Source organism: Balaenoptera borealis, assembly GCF_965194805.1.
Source record: "Balaenoptera borealis genome assembly, chromosome: 11".
Classification (NCBI taxonomy): domain Eukaryota; kingdom Metazoa; phylum Chordata; class Mammalia; order Artiodactyla; family Balaenopteridae; genus Balaenoptera; species Balaenoptera borealis.
Genome location: NC_138868.1, coordinates 57,343,313 through 57,362,678, shown reverse-complemented (window position 1 = coordinate 57,362,678; position 19,366 = coordinate 57,343,313). Strand labels below are relative to the sequence as shown.

The 19,366-nt window shown below is 49.5% G+C and overlaps 1 protein-coding gene across 1 annotated transcript in view; it reads left to right on the top strand.

The window, feature by feature from the left end:
• Nucleotides 1-18,804, top strand: part of TENM4 (teneurin transmembrane protein 4) — a 756,454-nt gene extending 737,650 nt beyond the window's left edge. The window contains exons 33-36 of the mRNA XM_082343256.1: nt 2,241-2,537; nt 3,999-5,613; nt 10,651-10,793; nt 13,411-18,804. Coding sequence (XP_082199382.1) covers nt 2,241-2,537; nt 3,999-5,613; nt 10,651-10,793; nt 13,411-14,169 — 2,814 coding nt within the window. The 3' untranslated portion in view covers nt 14,170-18,804. The remainder of the gene's footprint in view (nt 1-2,240; nt 2,538-3,998; nt 5,614-10,650; nt 10,794-13,410) is intronic.
• Nucleotides 18,805-19,366: the final 562 nt, after the last annotated feature.

Genomic DNA, 19,366 nt, shown 5'->3' with positions numbered 1-19,366 from the left:
CTCTGAGCCTCAGATTCCTCTGCAGAAACCAGATGATATATTTGAAGCACCTAGCCCAGCGCTGGAAGACCCCAGGCGCTCAATAAATGGCACCAATGAGTGCTATTAGGATTTCCTCTCTGCCATGTGAACTGGACCAAAAGTTCCCCAGGCATCAGCTGGTCCCTCTCCGAGCCTGAGATGAATGACGCTCCAGTCGGGCGACCGCATCTCCGAGTCCTCCCAAAATAAATGGCCACCCACAGTGGCAGGATGTGGAATTAGAATGTTAGCCGGGTGCACCGCGCCATAATGGAGCTCATTTTTTATACAACTGGGAACTTTTTTTAATAAAGAAAGATGTAAAATTATCTCATTGCTGCCCCTGCTGAGCACAGGAAGCATTAGGTGGTTCCCCAGTGAGCTGCTTAATTCAATTTTATTAATTTTGCAGCAGAGGTGTAGATCCTCTTCACTGGGGGCCCTCCAGGAGGTGAGGGGGGCGGCTGGCTTGATGGTACCACCTTGTGGGGAGTCACAAGGGACCTTCCCAGAGATGCTTTAAAAGGGCCCCCATCACTGTTGGCAGTGCAGACCCCACATCTTCCCCTGCCCTCTCTGCAAAGAACACAGCTTCAGCCTCCAACGCCTCTGATTTTTCATGGGAATTGTCTGCCACACTGTTTTTGCTCCTGCAATTGTGTTTGATTACCCCTGGGAAGGCAACCTTATTTTTAACCAGGCCATTCACAGCTAAAGTCATCTCAGCACCGTCATTATAAATCCTGATTTTCAAGGCTTTAGAATTTGTTTGAGGAGAAGGGGGAGACACACATGTCTCTACTTCCTCTGAGAATGACCGCGATCATTTGCTGTCATTTAATGGAAATAACTGCAACCATTAACTCAGTACCTTCTACATGCCCAGCCCTCCGCTAGGTAATTTACTGAGGTTTCTTCAATCCTCACAACAGCCCTGCTGTTTCACAGGGGAAGAAATTGAGACTCAGAGAGGGAAAGGCACTGGCCCAAGGTCGCACAGAAAAGTCAGTCACAGAGTTGAGGCTGGACTCCTGGCCTGATTGCTAGACTTGAGCCCTTTTCTACCACACAGGCCCCAGAGGGCCTTTCATGACCTTAATCCACATGTGCGGGTTGGCATCATATGGCCTGCATCGTCTGCTTTCCTCTTGGGGCTTCTTACCTACTTGTCAAACTTAACCAGTAACTAATGGAAGAGTCCGAAAATGTGCCCAAATGCCCCGTCAGGCCCAGCACCACTTAGAGAGAACCAGCATTTTAGCCTCAGAGTACCTGGCAGTGTTTCAGGGACAACTGGCGCCCCTAAGGGGTGGATCCAAATACAGAAACAGGCCTCTGAAGTATATTTCTTAACTAAAATATGAAAAACCTTGATTTACTGCTACCCCTGTGGGACCCCTGTATTTCTGACTCTGAAAGGAAACTGAATTGTGTGCTGACCTAGCAGCCCAGGTAGAGATCATACAATGGGTTCCTGAGTCTAGAGGAAGGAGCAAAATGTTCCAAAACCTAGGACAGTGTCCCCTGGCAACCCCCAGTCAGAGAAGCCATCCCAAACTCAAACATACACTGCCTCCCAGGGCCTCCAGGAAGAAGAAGATGTCTTGGGAGCTAACTGAGGTGACCAAGAAGCCCTCATTGTGGTGGCAGAGGGCAGGAGAGGCCCCAGAGGGGACGGGGAGTCCAAAGCCCTAAGAAGGGCTGGACTTGCTCAGAGGACCACACATCATATGTTGGCACGTGGCAATGGTGAGAGTCAAATCCAGACTCAGTCACTCACCAGCCACGGGACCTGGAGCCCGTCCCTGACTGTGGCCTCCCTGGTATCAAGCACGAGTGCAAACACTGGCACATAATAATGGGGCAGGCACTGATTTGCTGGGCCCACGTGACCTCTCCCTTTTCAGGAGGGAGTCAAGAAGGATCTGCCTTTCTATCCTCATTAGGAGAATCATATTAGGAAATGATGTAATCGTTTCCACTACTCTTTACCCAGCATCTGCATTGTCTTTATCTTCACATCAGCCCTATGTAATTGGCATGATTATTCCCATTTTACAGATGAGGAAACTTCACAGAGCTGACAAGGGACAGAGCCAGGACCCAAACCCTTGTCTGTTGACACCCACAACCTGTGCTGCCCCCTCTACTCGGGAGCTTCTCAGACCAAGTTCTCAATGTCTAGATTAACTCTCTCTTTCCTCCTACCCCTTCCCCAGGTTCACAACCGGAACCTCCTCTCTCTGGACTTTGACCGTGTGACACGCACAGAGAAGATCTATGACGACCACCGCAAGTTCACCCTCCGCATCCTGTACGACCAGGCGGGGCGGCCCAGCCTCTGGTCACCTAGCAGCAGGCTGAATGGTGTCAACGTGACCTACTCCCCAGGGGGCCACATTGCTGGTGTCCAGAGGGGCATCATGTCTGAGAGGATGGAATACGATCAGGCGGGTCGCATCACATCTAGGATCTTTGCTGATGGGAAGACCTGGAGCTACACGTACTTAGAGAAGGCAGGTGTCTGTCTCCCTCCATCACTGGCCTTGCCATATAGAAGATCCATCACTGTGGCTCAACCCATGGCCAGGCCCAGCCTGCTGACCTCAGTGGGATGGATCTGACCCATGTGGTCTCCAAAAGGAAATGTTCAGGAAAATGTGCATCAGCGTGCCAGGGGGTCCTGGGTGGTGTATGGATGGATTATGGTGATGGGGTGGTAAGTGGGGGGTCCTGGGGCAGGAGAATGTGAAAGTCCCACCCAATAGGCTGGAGCTAGACCCAAACACTCTCTGGAGTTACAGAGCAGGATTTCGGGTCCAGACCCAGGCAGGGGTCTGCTCCCAGGTCTAGGGCTCTTGGTGTGATCTGGTCACAGAGAACAAGGCAAAAGCCTGGGGATTAGTATTAAGCAAGAGGTGCTTAGTCCTGAGCTTCAAGTGCTAGGTGTGGCCTTAGTATGTCCCTTCTGCTTCAGGTCAGGATTCAGTTCATCCCAGGGACTTGGAATCAGAAAAGCCTGAAATCAAAAGTTGGTCCCAAATAAGAGAAAATGCTAACTTTGATGCCCAGATGCCTTTAGGCCTTTTATCTACTGACTTATTCCTGAAACAGTCTATATTTCATGCCCCAGTTCTGATACCCAGATCCTTACTTAATGTTTTGCTCCTGGTCACCTGTCCAGGGCCCAGGCTCTGCTTGATCTGTGATCTGTCTCCCCTACCCTGTGCAGTGTTCGCATCTCCGAGAGCAGCATTTTGTGGTAGTGCTAAGAGAGACCTTGGGGGTCATCCAACCTACTGAAAAATCCAACCCAGAGGGAAAGAACTTGCTCAGGGCCACACAATGAGTCCATTATTAGAAACCAGGTTTCCCCATGCCCATCACAGCCCACCCCACCCCTGGGTGGGCATATGACCTGTTACTACATAAACAATTATGCAAAACCTTAAATGTCCTTCTCAGACATGTGTTTATCCTGTAGGCCATAGGGAGTCAACGGACGTTGTTTAGCAGGCAGTAGACATTGTCAGGCTGTGTTTTAGGATAATCATTCTTGCCTGAGTAGGAAGATTGATCTGAGAAGGAATCTGGCACAAGGAAGCCAGGAGAGAGGCTGCTGCAAATACTTTAGGCCAGTGCTCCCAACCCCATCCCATGCTGAAGTCATCATTTTTGTACCCCACAAAGGGGCAAACAGACAAGGCTGCTCACTATAGGAAGGCAAATGGCCTGAGTGTTCTGGGGCCCCAGGCCCTGCCAGGGTCAAGGGCAGAGAGAAATTCTTGTCTTAGCACACTTGTACCCCATTGCAATATCCTAGGGCGCACTGGTTGGAAAGCTCTGGTTTAGGCATAACTTAAGAGAACCACCAGCTTCCTTGACCTTTCATTCTTTTCCTTTAAGTCTTGGGCGCACAGACCACCCCTTCCTTCCCAGCACCCTCTTCTCATCTCTCGGTTTTCCTTCCCCTCCAGTCTATGGTGCTGCTCCTCCACAGCCAGAGGCAGTACATCTTTGAGTTTGACAAGAACGACCGCCTCTCTTCTGTGACCATGCCCAACGTGGCCCGGCAGATGCTGGAGACCATCCGCTCAGTGGGTTACTACAGGAACATCTACCAGCCCCCCGAGGGCAACGCCTCAGTCATCCAGGACTTCACGGAGGATGGCCACCTCCTCCACACCTTCTACCTGGGCACCGGCCGCAGGGTGATATACAAGTATGGCAAGCTGTCCAAGCTAGCCGAGATGCTATACGACACCACCAAGGTGAGCTTCACCTACGACGAGACTGCCGGCATGCTGAAGACCATCAACCTACAGAACGAGGGCTTCACCTGCACCATCCGCTACCGTCAAATCGGGCCCCTGATCGACCGCCAGATTTTTCGCTTCACCGAGGAAGGCATGGTCAACGCCCGCTTTGACTACAACTATGACAACAGCTTCCGGGTGACCAGCATGCAGGCCGTGATCAATGAGACCCCGCTGCCCATCGACCTCTATCGCTATGACGATGTGTCGGGCAAGACGGAGCAGTTCGGGAAATTTGGTGTCATCTACTACGACATTAACCAGATCATCACCACAGCGGTCATGACCCACACCAAGCACTTTGACGCATACGGCCGGATGAAGGAAGTGCAATATGAGATCTTCCGCTCGCTCATGTACTGGATGACCGTCCAGTATGATAACATGGGGCGAGTCGTTAAGAAGGAGCTGAAGGTGGGACCCTATGCCAACACCACCCGCTACTCCTATGAGTACGACGCCGACGGCCAGCTGCAGACGGTCTCCATCAATGACAAACCACTCTGGCGATACAGCTATGACCTCAATGGGAACCTGCACTTACTGAGCCCCGGGAACAGTGCACGGCTCACCCCACTACGGTATGACCTCCGTGACCGCATCACCAGGCTGGGTGACGTGCAATACAAGATGGACGAGGACGGTTTCCTGAGGCAGAGGGGCAGTGATGTCTTTGAGTACAACTCAGCGGGCCTGCTCATCAAGGCCTACAACCGGGGTGGTGGCTGGAGCGTCAGGTACCGTTACGATGGCCTGGGGCGGCGGGTGTCCAGCAAGAGCAGCCAGAGCCACCACCTGCAGTTCTTCTATGCAGACCTGACCAGTCCTACCAAGGTCACCCACCTGTACAACCACTCCAGCTCTGAGATCACGTCCCTCTACTACGACCTGCAAGGACACCTCTTTGCCATGGAGCTGAGCAGCGGAGATGAGTTCTACATAGCCTGTGACAACATCGGGACCCCTCTTGCTGTCTTCAGTGGAACGGGCTTAATGATCAAGCAGATCCTGTACACGGCCTACGGGGAGATCTACATGGACACCAACCCCAACTTCCAGATCATCATTGGCTACCACGGTGGCCTCTACGATCCGCTCACCAAGCTCGTCCACATGGGCCGGCGAGATTACGACGTGCTGGCTGGTCGCTGGACTAGCCCAGACCACGAGTTGTGGAAGCAGCTTAGTAGCAGCAATATCATGCCTTTTAATCTCTATATGTTTAAAAACAACAACCCCATCAGTAACTCTCAGGACATCAAGTGCTTCATGACAGGTGAGCATCAGGGCTCATTCAGAGGGCAGGAACCACGATCACTCTGGTCATCTGAAAAGACAGTCTTCCTTGAGAAAGCCGGTATGGCGTAATGGGAGATATTGACTTCCTCTTAGAGCAGCATTTTCCAAAGTATTTTTGAAGAAACACTAGTTCAGAGAAATGCTTTGGAAAAACTGGGTTTGGCATCAAATCAATTTGACAGGGCAACTACCATTCTTAAATTTTCACGATACATTTCAGCTTATGAAAGGCTCTGAGAAGTCCTGTAGTAAAGAGAACTGTTTCATATATTTGCCCACTATTTTTCCAACTTATTTGACCATGAAACCCTAATATTTCACTGGATGCATCCCCTGGAATGTACTTTGAGAGTTTCTGACCCAGAGATCAGGCTGGTTATGAGCCCCTGATAAGTTGAATGAAGGTATGACAAAAAAAAAAAGAAAAGAAGAATTCAGTTCTCTTATTTGGGATGAGGTAATGGAAAATTCAGACTTTGGCGACAGACAGAACTAGATGAAAGATCCATCATTTCTAAGCTATGACAGTCACAAAATTTATTTAACTTCCCCTGAATTCCAGTTTCCTGATCTATAAATTGAAGTTAGAATATCTACCCTGACTCTGGTAAGTTAAATATGCATATTGTAAATCCTAGAGCAACTACTAAAAGATAAAGCAGAGGCACAGCGTCAGTAGTGGAGATAAAATGAAGACTAAATTAATAATCCAAAGAGGGTAGGAAAAGAGGGAGAAAAAGGAGCAAAGAACAGATGGATAAATAGGAAAAAAAAAAATACTTACCTGATAGGATGGTTGCAGGGGTGAAACGAGATACACTTTATAACTTGCCTAGCACAGTGCCTGGCTCATGTTGGTTCTCTTTCCCCTACCGTCTGCTTTTAAAAGCGGGCTTTGGTCTCCACTACCGTGAAACCAACTTGAGTATAAAATGCCCCATAGGTCACGCATGCCAGAAATGCCTCTAACAGCCTCCTTCCAGCAAGCAGCCGCTGCCAGGCCAGTCACAGAAGACCTCAGGAGTCAGAGCAGCTCTGGGGATTCAGGTCTGGATAAAACCAGCACCTCTTATAGAACAGAGTTCATGGTAGAGAAAAGTTGGGCATGACAACTTGCAAACGTGGTCGTCTCCATGTCTTTTGTCCTGTGACATAATCCTCCTGCCCCTAGTTTAAGGCAGTTTCCTTCATTCAACAAGGGCCCCCTCTGTGCGGCCACTGTTTTAGGCACTGGGGATAGAAAGATGATCCCCGCCCTCCAGGAGTTCACCCCGCAAGAGGCCAGACAGACAACTGCTGTCCAGTGTGAGGGACCCACGGCGGAGGCTTGCGCTGATGGCCAGTGAAACACAGGAGACACAGCTGGTTCTACCCAGGGAGCAGCTGGCGTGTGAGGTCCGCTTACGAGTGGACATTCGCCAGGTAATGGGAAAAAAGGCGATCCAGATAGAGGGGACCGCACATACAAAAGTGTGGAGAGGGCAATGTGTACAGCCCACATGAGTGCCCCTTAGGGACGTGGTGGCTTCCTGGCCCCCAAACTGGGGTGGCCCAGTCTGGACCTGTTTCTGCTGACAGAATTAGAGGATTCTTCTTTCAGGGAAGAATTCCAGGTGGTCACGTCGAGAACAGGAGTCCCAAGAGTGGGAAGGGAGGGAGGACACAGTGGTGAGCAGGTGCGATGAAAACATCCTCGGGGCCTGTGGACGCACAGGAATATCTCAACAGGGTTTCACAGTGTTCACCCTACTCAGCTTGCTGCCAGCCCCAGAAAAACTTAACCGACTGAGAGGACATTTCTCTTACATCTGTCTGCATTAAGCACACCCCCTGCCTCATCTTCCAATGAATTTCCTGTGAGATGCCTTGGCAGGTTACTGTAGCTGAAGAAAAAACCATTTTACTACTAAAAGCCAAGATACTACTAATTCTCACTAAACTTGACCATTTAGCTTCCACGTGGGCTACATGCAACCTCATTCACATCCAGCAACAACAACAATAAAAAGGCATCTCATCTTTTTTCCAAAAACAGGATAGGGTCTTAAGCCTATAATACTGGAGAGGCTTATGTCACATGACAACCCCTGAACCAACCAACATGGCTGGGGAGATAGAATGTGCTGATTGGCTTAGCCTAGGTCACATGCTTCAGTGCTAAGCCCTTAGGTGGAGTCAGCGTCCCTAAAAATACATGGATACCCCAAAAAGAAAGAGAGAGAAGGCAGAATGGGACACTAGGAGGGCAACTTAAAAATGTCTAGCACTGACCCATCATATACTTAACCCTCACTTGTAGCCTGTGTGATGGGGACCACTGACCCCATTTACAAAGGCAGAAAGTGAGGGTCAGAGAGGTAAAGTAACCCGCCCAGGAAGAGGTGGCAAGGCTGGGGCTGTGTCTGACTCCAAAATCCTCATTCTTAGATTTGAATTCTCTCTGTAAAGTGCAAAGCTGTGTACATGTGAAAGGGATTATTATTTTTCACCACTGTCCCAGGGAGCCACACTGAAGTCTGGGACGAACGGATGAGTAAAGAGCTTTTTAACTTGAGGGAAATGTCTACCTCTGATGTCATAGGAAAGAAGAGTAAAATTCCCAACTCTTCAGAAAAGCACAGTAGAAAAAGCAGTGAATAAATCAATTTTCAGCATTTTTCCTAAAGGCATAATGAGAAAGTTTCCCACCTTCCATCACTTGTAATTAAGGCCCAAGACTCTTTTCAGCCCCCTGGTTTCCTGGGAATTTGCAGTATTCCTGATAGAAGCTTTCCTTTGCAACTACAAATTCAGATGCAAGTTCTCAGCCTCAGGCAAAATGGCTTTATAGGGTTTTTTTTCCCCCGTTGTGTTTGTTTTAATTTCCCAAAGAACCATCTACCAAGATTCAGAGAATCAGAGATACTTAGAAACTCAGTGAGGAAAGGGACTTTGGAGAAAACTGGTCCAAGCACCTCACGCTACAAAAGAGGAAATGGAGTTCCAGGCACATGGAGGCTTGGGTTTGGGGAAACACAGGCAACCTTCTATGAGCCAGGAACCAAGCTGGACACTTTAAAATACATTAAATCCAATCATTTATGTAACAAAACAGAACAGTTCCTGCTCTATGTTGGCTGCCCCAAAGTGGTAACACTATTAGTATTCTTATCCATGACTTGTTGAAAACCATTTCTGCCATGAATTTGCAGATAAGGAAACTGAACCTCAGAGAGGTTAAGGAAACTGTCTAAGATCACACAGTTTGCAAGTTGGGAGCCAGAGTTTGGACCTGGGTTTTGTCTTGCCTCACTATGTTCTTTCCCTTATATGATCTTTCTAGAAGTAGAATCTGGGTTTCCAAGCTTCCTTTTCTAGCACCCCTCCACGTGAGAACCTCCAGGCTTCAAACCCAAGAGAGGGGCTCTGGAACATCGAAAAAACAAAACCCCCCCAAAAAAAAAGAAAAAAGAAAGAAAGAAAAAGGCAAACTTGAGGTTCTTGAATGCAAAGGCAATGTGGGATGAAGTCGATGACCCCCAAATGGCACTCCCATCACTGGGATGAACTCAATTCCACCAATGCCTGGACCCTAAGATCCTCCCTGACCAGGGATCTGTCTGCTTTGGAAGAAGCCAAAAGCAGGCCTGAATGCCCACCGCCCAGAGTTGCTGGCTCAGAGACTTAATTCCAAATCCTTCCTTCTCCTGACTTTGGATTTGAGTCTCTAGTCAACAACTGCTTTGGCATCTTCAGCTGCCCCTTCCCAAGGAAGGCTGAGCCATGCTGGGACACAGGCTGTTGTCTCTCTCCTGTAGACCCCACATCACCTCCCACCTGCCGTCCCAGGCTCTTCCTGCTCCAGCCGCCATTTTCCTTTCTGGTTCTCTCTCTGCCTTGCTGAACTGCTGTCTGGTTACCCAAACGCTCCCAATACTCACCTCCCCTCTCCAGGCCTTGCCTTATACAATGGCCTTTGCCTTCATCTCCATCGAAGCCTGACAAAATTTACACAGCTTTCACTGTCTGGCTTAAAGGCAACCTTCTTCATGAAGACTTGTCAGCCTGTGCAACTGAAAGACTTCTGCCCTCCTCTAGGTGTTTGTCCTGTGTCAAGGTTATCTGTGCCCATGTCTCATCTCCCCTTCAGGGTCCTGCGTGTGCAAGCTGAGGATCTGTGACACCAGCACTGGGCACATAAAAGACACTCAGCAACAGAGGGCCAAGTAACTGAGGACACACTTTCCACCCTCTTTCTCTTCCTGAAGTCTTGGCTTCCTGATTCCACTCTTCAGCGAGCCAGATGCTCATGACAATATCCCACCTTTCCCTACACCCAGTATTTTATAATTAGTAACCCCCCAGGAATATTATAAAAACCAGTAAATCCAGTGCCTATGGGGCTAGATCCTCAAGCCCAATATAAAGACTGGAAAATGAAGGCGCAGGGAGGTTAACTGACTTCCTTAGGCTCTCAGAGTAAATAAAGGCAGGATCAAGGGGGAAAAAACTCTTCGATCTTTGGTCAGGCCACCTCCACGCCCAATGCACTTTGGCCCTGAGGCTCTAATCTCTTCAAAAAGGAGAAAGGAGGGAGAGTTTGCTTCTTCAGTGAATTTTCTCTTTGGAAGTCATTCATTAGAATCTTTCCTTTGGGGTTGGTTGTCCTCTGTGTCTCCTGTTGATGTTGGGGGTGGATGTGGAGGAGTCTTCACCCATCAACAGCTGTCCCTGGCTGTGAAGCTGAAGGTCCTCGGGGTAGAGTGACAGTAGTAAGAGGAGTCTGGAAACCTAGGTTCTACGTAGGTGACATCTCTCTCAGATACATCCCTAGGAGGGGACACTGGGTCCCAAGAGCATGTTCAGCTTTCACACCGTCAAACAGTCTCCAGCATGCTTGTTGACTCTCCCCCCAGCAGCTCTCCATGTCCTCACCCCGCCCCCCCTGCAGCGTAACTCTAGGCTGCTTTCTTGGGATGTGTCACTCTGAGGTCCACTGACTCCATGGGGATGTTTCTGCTTCTCTCCCACCCAGATGTCAACAGCTGGCTCCTCACCTTCGGATTCCAGCTTCACAATGTGATTCCCGGCTATCCCAAGCCAGACATAGATGCCATGGAACCATCCTACGAGCTCATCCACACACAGATGAAAACTCAGGAGTGGGACAACAGCAAGGTAATTCACACCCATGGCTGCCCACCCCTCAAGCCATCCAGACATTACAGGAATGGGTCCCACCAGCTTTTCAGGAAAGCCTAGGCCAGTGATAGAAACCAATGTGGTACGTTCACTGTGCCTGCCAGCAACAGTTCAGCAAATACTTAGTAACCCTGCCACTGGCAAGTCACTGTGGACCCAGCTGTAACAGCACGTAGGCCCTCACAAGCCAAATTAAGGAGTTTTGTATGTTACACTGAGTTTGGAGTTCCACACACAAAAAATGAGCCTTTGTCCCAACCCAGAACAAAAGTACAAAGAGGGAAGGTGTGTTCGAAATACAAATGTGACATTTTCTGAGCACCTCAGTGCACCTGGCCTAGTCTACATAAATTAACACAAAAATATCCCTTGGTATCGTTGTTCCCATTTTACAGATTTCATGCCTGAGGCTTTCGAATGCCACACAGCAAGGATGAAGTAGAGCAGGATTCAAACCCAGATCTGTCTGTAGGTGCTCAAAAAAATGGTACTTTCCCCTGTCTTCCATTTATGACCCAATTTCAAAGACTCATAGAATTTTATGGCTATAAAGATCCTTAAAAACAGTTTCATTCCACCCCCTCACTTCAGGCATCCATTTGCTCATTTCTTCCCACTGCCCCCCCTCTTTCATAAGATCTGTGCTAGGAGCCGGCTCTTCCAGGCCCCATGCCCCAGGAGCCCAGTGAATGCAGGAAAGAATGAGGCAGAGACCAGGCCTTCCAGGGGATACCTGACCAGGGGGACAAGAGACTGAGGAGGAAATCAGGGTTGCCAGATGGCATACTGCTGGCGATCGGAAACTTACACGTCCATATCTCTTACTCCAGTCGGATTCCATTAGGCCTCAGCCTAGCTGTTTCCTTCCCCTGACCTCTGGAGAATGTGATTCTGCACCTCTGTGCTCCGGTGGCACCTATAGCTTCCTCGTGCTAAGCACTCACAACACTATATTTTCATTCCTGTGTTCTTCCCTATATCTCCACTAGACCCTAAGCCCCAAGAGGGCAAGAACTGGGTCTTATCTGGTACCCAGCATACCACTTCGCACATAGTAGGTGCATGGAAAACTTTTGTTGAATGAACAGATGGTTGAAAGAAGTAAACAACCCTGTGAATTCAGTCTTTTTTCCCATTTTACAGATAAGACCAGAGTTGAGAGAAACTTGTCCAAGGTGAGCTGGAAAGGCGATGAGAACCCAAGTCTGTCTGGTCACAAAGCCCATCCTCTCTCTGCGGCCCTAGCCCCACCCCCTGCCCCTCTCCAATCCCCGCCATCCATCCCTCCAGGTACTGCCCAGCTGCCAACAGCACTGACTGTTTTCCCAGGGCTGCTTCCAGCCACTCAGCTGCACCCCCACCTCCAGGCTCCCTTCTCCACCCCCTCCCAGAGCCACAGTCTCTGACAGCCCGTTTGCCAACCTCGCCTGTCAATGAATTATTGATTTCTGCCCTTGGCAAGCATTGGAGATCTGTGTTGTTGAGCACTCCAGCTTCCGTAAAACTCTAGGAAATAATTGTTCACAGACAGGGTTCTATTAATTATAAAGAGGACTTAATTTCAGTGAGAAACCGATGGGCCTTTTTCTAAAGCCATTTCTCTAAGTTGCTGATAAGGCCCTGGGGCCTGCCTGAACGTGGCTTCCAACCTGTCCCCCAAAGCAGCCAAGAGCGGGGACACTTGGGGAGCCCTTAGGAAGCACTGTGGGGACAGAGGGCCTCCTTGAAAATCATTTCTAAACATGGCAGAGAGCAATACAGCAGGCTAAGAGGGTTTATGTAAATCACTGCTTTTCATCCTACTAAGCCTTCTTGTCAAGAGTGCATTCCTCGCCATTCCTGCATCTAACGCCATTCCTGCATCTAACTCCATCCCCTCATCCTCCAAGTCCCAACTCAAGCGTGAGCCTGTCTTTGAACCCCATCTCCTTCACCTTGCTCCTCCGCCTCCAGGCTGAGACATCCTGAGCCGTGATTGCTCCTCCCGACTCCAGCAGCCCTTGAACTGAGCCTCTAGGATCAGACAGACCAGGGTTCGAATGTTGGCTTGAATACTGACTAGTCGTATGACTGGGGGCCAGTTACAACCTCTTTGAGCCTTAGTTTCCTTAGGTGTAAAACCAGAACAATAACAGTCCCTACTGTATAAAGTTATTGTGAAGATCCAACGAGATAATGAATGTGAATTATTTAGCTCAAAGACCACGACGTGTTGGCTATAGCTGTTACTATTGCTTCTCTTAGACCACCACTCATCACGTTTGATTGTAGTTATTTGTTGCCACATCTGTCTTTCCCCACTAAACGAGGAGTTCTTCAAGGGCAGGGATGATGTCTGATTCATTGTTGTATCTCCCGTGCTGAGAAAGGGACTGGGCACAGAGTAGATGCTCCCTGAACAGCTTCTGAATGGAAGGAAGGGTGAATAGATGGATGAAGGAGGGCTGGGTGTCCTAGTGGTCAGCAGTAGAGCTAGATGCTGCAGGTTAATACATTTGAATAGGTTTGACTTTTAGTCATGTAAGCTGATTCTCCAGGCCGTTGGAAGTTTTTCCCCATTTATTTCACTCTCTCTCTCTCCCCCCACCATCAGTCTATTCTCGGGGTACAGTGTGAAGTGCAGAAGCAGCTCAAGGCCTTCGTCACCCTGGAACGTTTTGATCAGCTCTACGGCTCCACAATCACCAGCTGCCAGCAGGCCCCAGAGACAAAGAAGTTTGCATCCAGTGGCTCAGTCTTTGGCAAAGGGGTCAAGTTCGCCTTGAAGGATGGCCGAGTGACCACAGACATCATCAGTGTGGCCAACGAGGACGGGCGGAGGGTTGCTGCCATCTTGAACAATGCCCACTACCTAGAGAACATGCATTTCACCATTGACGGGGTGGACACCCACTACTTCGTGAAACCAGGACCTTCGGAAGGCGACCTGGCCATCCTGGGCCTCAGCGGGGGGCGGCGAACCCTGGAGAACGGGGTCAACGTCACTGTGTCGCAGATCAACACGGTGCTCAGTGGCAGGACTAGACGCTACACAGACATCCAGCTCCAGTATGGGGCACTGTGCTTGAACACCCGCTATGGGACAACACCAGACGAGGAGAAGGCACGGGTGCTGGAGCTGGCCCGGCAGAGAGCCGTGCGCCAGGCCTGGGCCCGCGAGCAGCAGCGACTTCTGGAAGGGGAGGAAGGCCTGCGGGCCTGGACAGAGGGCGAGAAGCAGCAGGCGCTGAGCACGGGGCGGGTTCAAGGTTACGACGGCTTCTTCGTGATCTCGGTCGAGCAGTACCCGGAACTGTCAGACAGCGCCAGCAACATCCACTTCATGAGACAGAGTGAGATGGGCCGAAGGTGACAGAGAGGACCGTGGCCGGGACTTCTTGCCAAAGACAGCTACTCTTTTGTGGCCGCATACCTGACTGTGTTGTACTTAAAAGAATCCTTTTTTTAACAAGTGCAGAAAGCAAACAAACAAAAAAGATACTGGGTTGCATTATAATTCATGCAACATCCTTTTTTTTTAAGAAAAGAAAAACACAAATTTGGCCTTCACACATTTTTTGCAAAGAACAGAAGGTATTTTTTTTCCGTAGTGTGATCACAATGAAAACTTTCTTGTCTTTTGTTCCCTTTTCCTTGAGGAGTTTTCCTTGTTGTTTGGGGTACACTTCTCCTCACTGAGATGCATCTCCTGGGGTGCGTCCTTGTCTGTCCCCAGGTACCCAGTGTGATGTGAGACACAAGTGTCTGTGCTAACTTGTCCCATGTGCAACTTTCTCTTCCATGGGGGTCGGGCAGGAGGGAAGGGTGCGGAGAGTAATGGGCCGGTAGCAAATTTCCGAGTGGGCCTGGAAGGAGGGTCTGCAGGACCTGAGGATCTTTGGCTAAGCTCCCGCAGACAAGTGGTGGCTTTTTTACTCACTGTGTTCCATGCCTCCAGAGGACCATGGATGGTTCCATCTTCTCTGGGGAATTTCATGATCTCACAGCACCTTTTTCAAGCTGCCCCAAACTCCTGTCCAAGCTTTATATTTTGATGCGAAATGAAACCCCCAACCCCTTTTGCAAATCTTGTGTAGTCGTCAGTGCCACCTCCATGCTGGGATGGAGAAAGTGTCTCCCAGGTCCTTTCCCCAGTCTGGTGACAGCATCCTGGGGCTCAGAGCCCAAGCCTCCCCAAGAGCCAGAGGCATCCAGGACATCTGTGGTTGGTTGGTCCTCCCATGACGTTCCTTATTCATCTCTTTCTCTCTCCCAAAGTCAGATGTGAGAACCAGCACTGCACAGCAAGCCCTCAGTGTGGGCACCACGTCCAGAAGGGAAGGTCACCCACGGCAAAAGAATGGCAGTGGTGGCAAGGGTACCAGCCTGCCTTCCTAGGTGAAGCCCTCTCCCCATGACTTTGGGTATCTTCCCTCCACTGCTCAGCTGCCACCACCGAGAAATAGGAGTATGGAGAGAGGTGCTTGGTGGCCTTTGATTGTGGAAAGAGGCTTAAGAAGAAGTCAGCCAGACAGAGGAAAGCATGAGTCAAGCATCCTTCTAACGAGCTCCTGAAGGCTCCTCTGCCTCTCATGTATTGGGCTAATTGCAGAGCTGGGATGCAGCTGGATAGGCTTTCAGGAAATTCCTTCTGTGAAGTTCTTCTAAAACAGCTTCCCGTCTAGAGGAGCCCAACCGGGGTTTTAAAGCAAGATTAAGGAGAAAGGAGGAAAGAGATAATTTGGTGTGGCCGGGCAGCGTCAAGCTACCCCACCAGGATTGGGGGCGGTTCCTGAGGCTGGTGCCCATGGATCCAGAAGGCCGGGTTACAGTTGTCCCTGTGAAGACCTACGCCTGTGGTCATTGGGCAGAAGTTTAAGTCCTTTCAGGAGCGAGTACATCCCACACCTGGAGGGCATGCCCAGGGAGAGGCATCAGCCAATGGGCTGGGGGAAGCATTGAGAGTAGGGGAGAGCTAGGAGCTCCTTTCTCCTGTTTTATCTGCTTAATTACCACTGTCATTACCTCTCACAGGAGGCTCTGGGAGACCAGGAGGGGAAGCCAAATGCTTCCTTTTAAGCTGGGCTTCTTAGAAAATGGGACTTTTATGGGTTACATTTTACATTGAGTGTGGAAAATGAATTTTGAGTCTGAGCTCCTTCCCGTGGAAACCTTGTTGGACTGACAAGCTCATGGCACCTTTATAGCCTTACTCACAGAGTCTTCAGAATATTCCATGAGTTAATGAAACCGAAAAGGTCTCTTACTGCATGAGAATCGGAGCAGCACGGAGGCCGGGGTCTACCTGGCAGAGGGAGGCACCCAGAGCTTCTCGGGAGAGGAGGTTTTGCCTTACGTCATCCCACTGGGATGAGAGGATGTGTTTCGCTAAGTGCTCTTCCTGTTTCCAAAAAAAGTGACACTGCTGCTACGGTGTCTTGGACTATTTGTCCACTGCTCCCAGAGCTCCGCTGAGTCAGATGCAGTGCTCCCGGGCCCACTGTGCAAGGCGGGAGCTGGCGGCGGGTCCCATCCGGCAGGATCGTTCTTGGATGGGATGGAAAATAGTTTGGCCTGAAGAACACAAGTTGTTGTTTTTAATCCAAAATAGACTTATGCCTCTCAAATGTACTCTTGATACAAGGAGCCCTTGAGCAATGGGACCCTGCCCATTGACCTAGATGATCAGTTCCATCCTGGCTTCCTGACATCAGTCAAGACCTGCTGGGGACGTCTACTTGGAGGTCAGAGACAGCACAAGGGCCGAATGAACCATCTCCCCACACCTCCCCAACCCTCTGACTCTCCACCCCTCACCCCCACCGAAGTAACAGTGTGGACTCTTAAAGATCAAGATCACAGAGAATAATTGAGCATTCCTTTCCTTTAAACGAATGGCGTTACATTTTTTCTGGGCCACATACCACCGAGGAGGCATAGCTTCTGTATGGGGAGAAGAGGAAGCATCCCCAGCCTTTAGAGAGGACCTCAGGTGTGGGGCAGGCAGCATCACGCACCTCAGTTTCACACTGCTGCTGTTGCTGTTGGAGGTGGTGCTTCTGGCCTCGGCCCTTCTGAGTTGGTTTCCATTTGGGCCGGCAGGTGACTCACTGCCTCCACCCTCAGTCTGTCCTGCTGAGACCAGCAGTGCCAATCGCACCACAAGAGTGAGTCTGAAGGCATAAGCCAGAGCTCCCTGTGCCTGCTCAGCGGCCTCCAGGCATCAAATCCCATCTTTGACAGCACCTGCCCTTTTGGCATTAACCAACCAAAACGTGTGCGTTCCTTAGAATTACCAGCCCTCCCTCACTGGCTCAGGTTCATTATCCTGCAGGATGTCAGCTTCTGACCCTAGAAAAAGGGTTATTTTGGAAGAGCTCCTGCCTTCTCCCGTATCCTCCACAGCTGCTATCAGCTCCTCATCCTCAGCCCCTCTGTCATCACCTGAAATAGGACTTCAGTGATTCCCCAACTTTGTTTTTTATAGGATGAGATTTCCTTTTTATCCACCCTCCAGGCAGACATCACTGGAGGGCAGAGCTATGACAACGGGAAGAAGGGAAAGGAACTCCACGGTCAATTACCCCTGATGCTTGTCTCTCAGAACTGTCCACTGAGAATTAACCCAAGGAACAGACTAGTGCCTGATTTCTACCTAGGGATGGAGGATTTGAAACAATTGCTAAGAAACTGACCAGAGGTTGAAAATGGCCAGAGGGCGTGGTTTTAAAGAATCGGGATGAGGTGGGGCTGGGAGCAGAAGGTGATATAGGCAAGGAAGGGGAAAAAAACTCGGCAGTGTTTTTATAGGCATGTAACAAGGAATCAGATTTGTTTAAAAACAAACAAAAAATAATAATAAAGGACCTTTTTAGCTGTGACTTTTAAGTACCACCTTATAGGTGGCAGGGGTTTCCAATATGCAAAGATGAGATTTCCATGTGAAATCTTAGAATAGTTTCACATCTGCAGCCTGGTATTTGCAGTTGCCACGAGGTGAGGACCATGAGGCTGAGCTTGGTGCCCAGGAGGAAGGAGTCTGCCGGGCCTCAGCGGGGTCTCGGGTTTTGGGGTTTGTTCCCCTGGTGCTTAAAGTCGAATCTATCCTCCACTCCTCACAGCAGCCGCTAAGCCCCGGCCGTGGCTTCTGGTCCTGAGCTGGGACCTGCCTCCTGAGGGGTCTTGGAAAGCACCCAGTCTCTTTTTTCCCTGGGGATCCTCATTAGGATTAAAAGCCCTCTATTTAAGGTTCAAAATTCCCAGGTAGTTTATACACTTGTCTGTATTTTACTGGACAGGAGGGGATTAAAGAAAGAACTCTGTAGTTCAAGGCCCTTTCATTTTACCTTCAAAAAACAGCAAACTCATTTTAAAGACTCATTGCTCAGGTGATAGAAACTCTATCCTCTCCAACCTTTCCATTCTCAGAAACCAGCCTTGTGTACGTGACCGCCCCAGACAGCAGGCCGATGTTGGGTTTCTTACCCCCTCTGGAATGCCAAAGGCAGGATACTGGGCGACCTCTTGGTCCCGAAGAAAATGTGTTTGATTCTGAGGGCAAACTGCCAATGGAGAACCAACTTTTGGGCAGGCTCAGCTATCCTGGCAGAAGCTGAGTCACGGATGTTTGCTGGTGCCTGGCAGCCCTAGATTCACCCAACACCAGAATCCCACTTTTCTACACCTGCCTGTTGTTCTTGAAGACTTCTGAACCCACAGCTTCAGCAAAAGGACTCTCCCAAGCTGCCTCTGGACGACCAACACTGGAGACTCTGGCCTTACCATGTGGAAATAGTTTTCCTGAAGTCTGGAACTAATTTTGAGAAGTTTTTTTCTCAATACTTTTGTGTTTCTAACACTGTATTCTTGACTGTGTAAATACCAACAAGGCTGTAAATAAATGCAGATGTAGATACCTTCTAGAAAAGAAAAAAAAGGCATAAAAACAAAACTAGAAGTGATCCCGTGTAGCCTTCGTTGACAAATAAAAGAATATTTTGTGTTTAAAGCTGTCTGGTGGCCTTTGTTTGGAGTAGTGATTGCTTGAGCCAGTCCTCTGAGTTTGCACTACTAGAAGCTTCTGTTCTCAGGAGGACCTCCAAAGCTCTGGTGCTTGGCCCCAAAGTCCCTCTTAAGCCCTCCAGGCGACAGCTGTCATGGAGGGGCATTTCCAGAGGACACAAAGACCCTGGGGCTTAACCTCACGAATGTCAAAGCACCTCTGACATCGGCTATGTCCCACTGCTCCCCCGGGCCATATTGCAGCTGCTGTCCTTACTGGCCTCAGGGGCAGACTCCAAGGGGCAGGAGAGCTCGACACTGCCCTAAGGAAAGAGCCTGTGCTCTGCCACTGGGCACAGAATTGTCCACTATGTCACACGTCACTGCGTGTACACTGTACAACCAGTACACTGGTTGCACTTTCAAAAATAAACGCATATTCATCAAATTATTATAACCACATAATACAACTTGGAAAAAAAGGAAGAAAATTCCTTTAGCATTGTTTTGGGTTTTTTTGTTTTTGTTTTTTGCTCTGTGTCTTCTTAATCTAAGGTAATTGAAAAAAA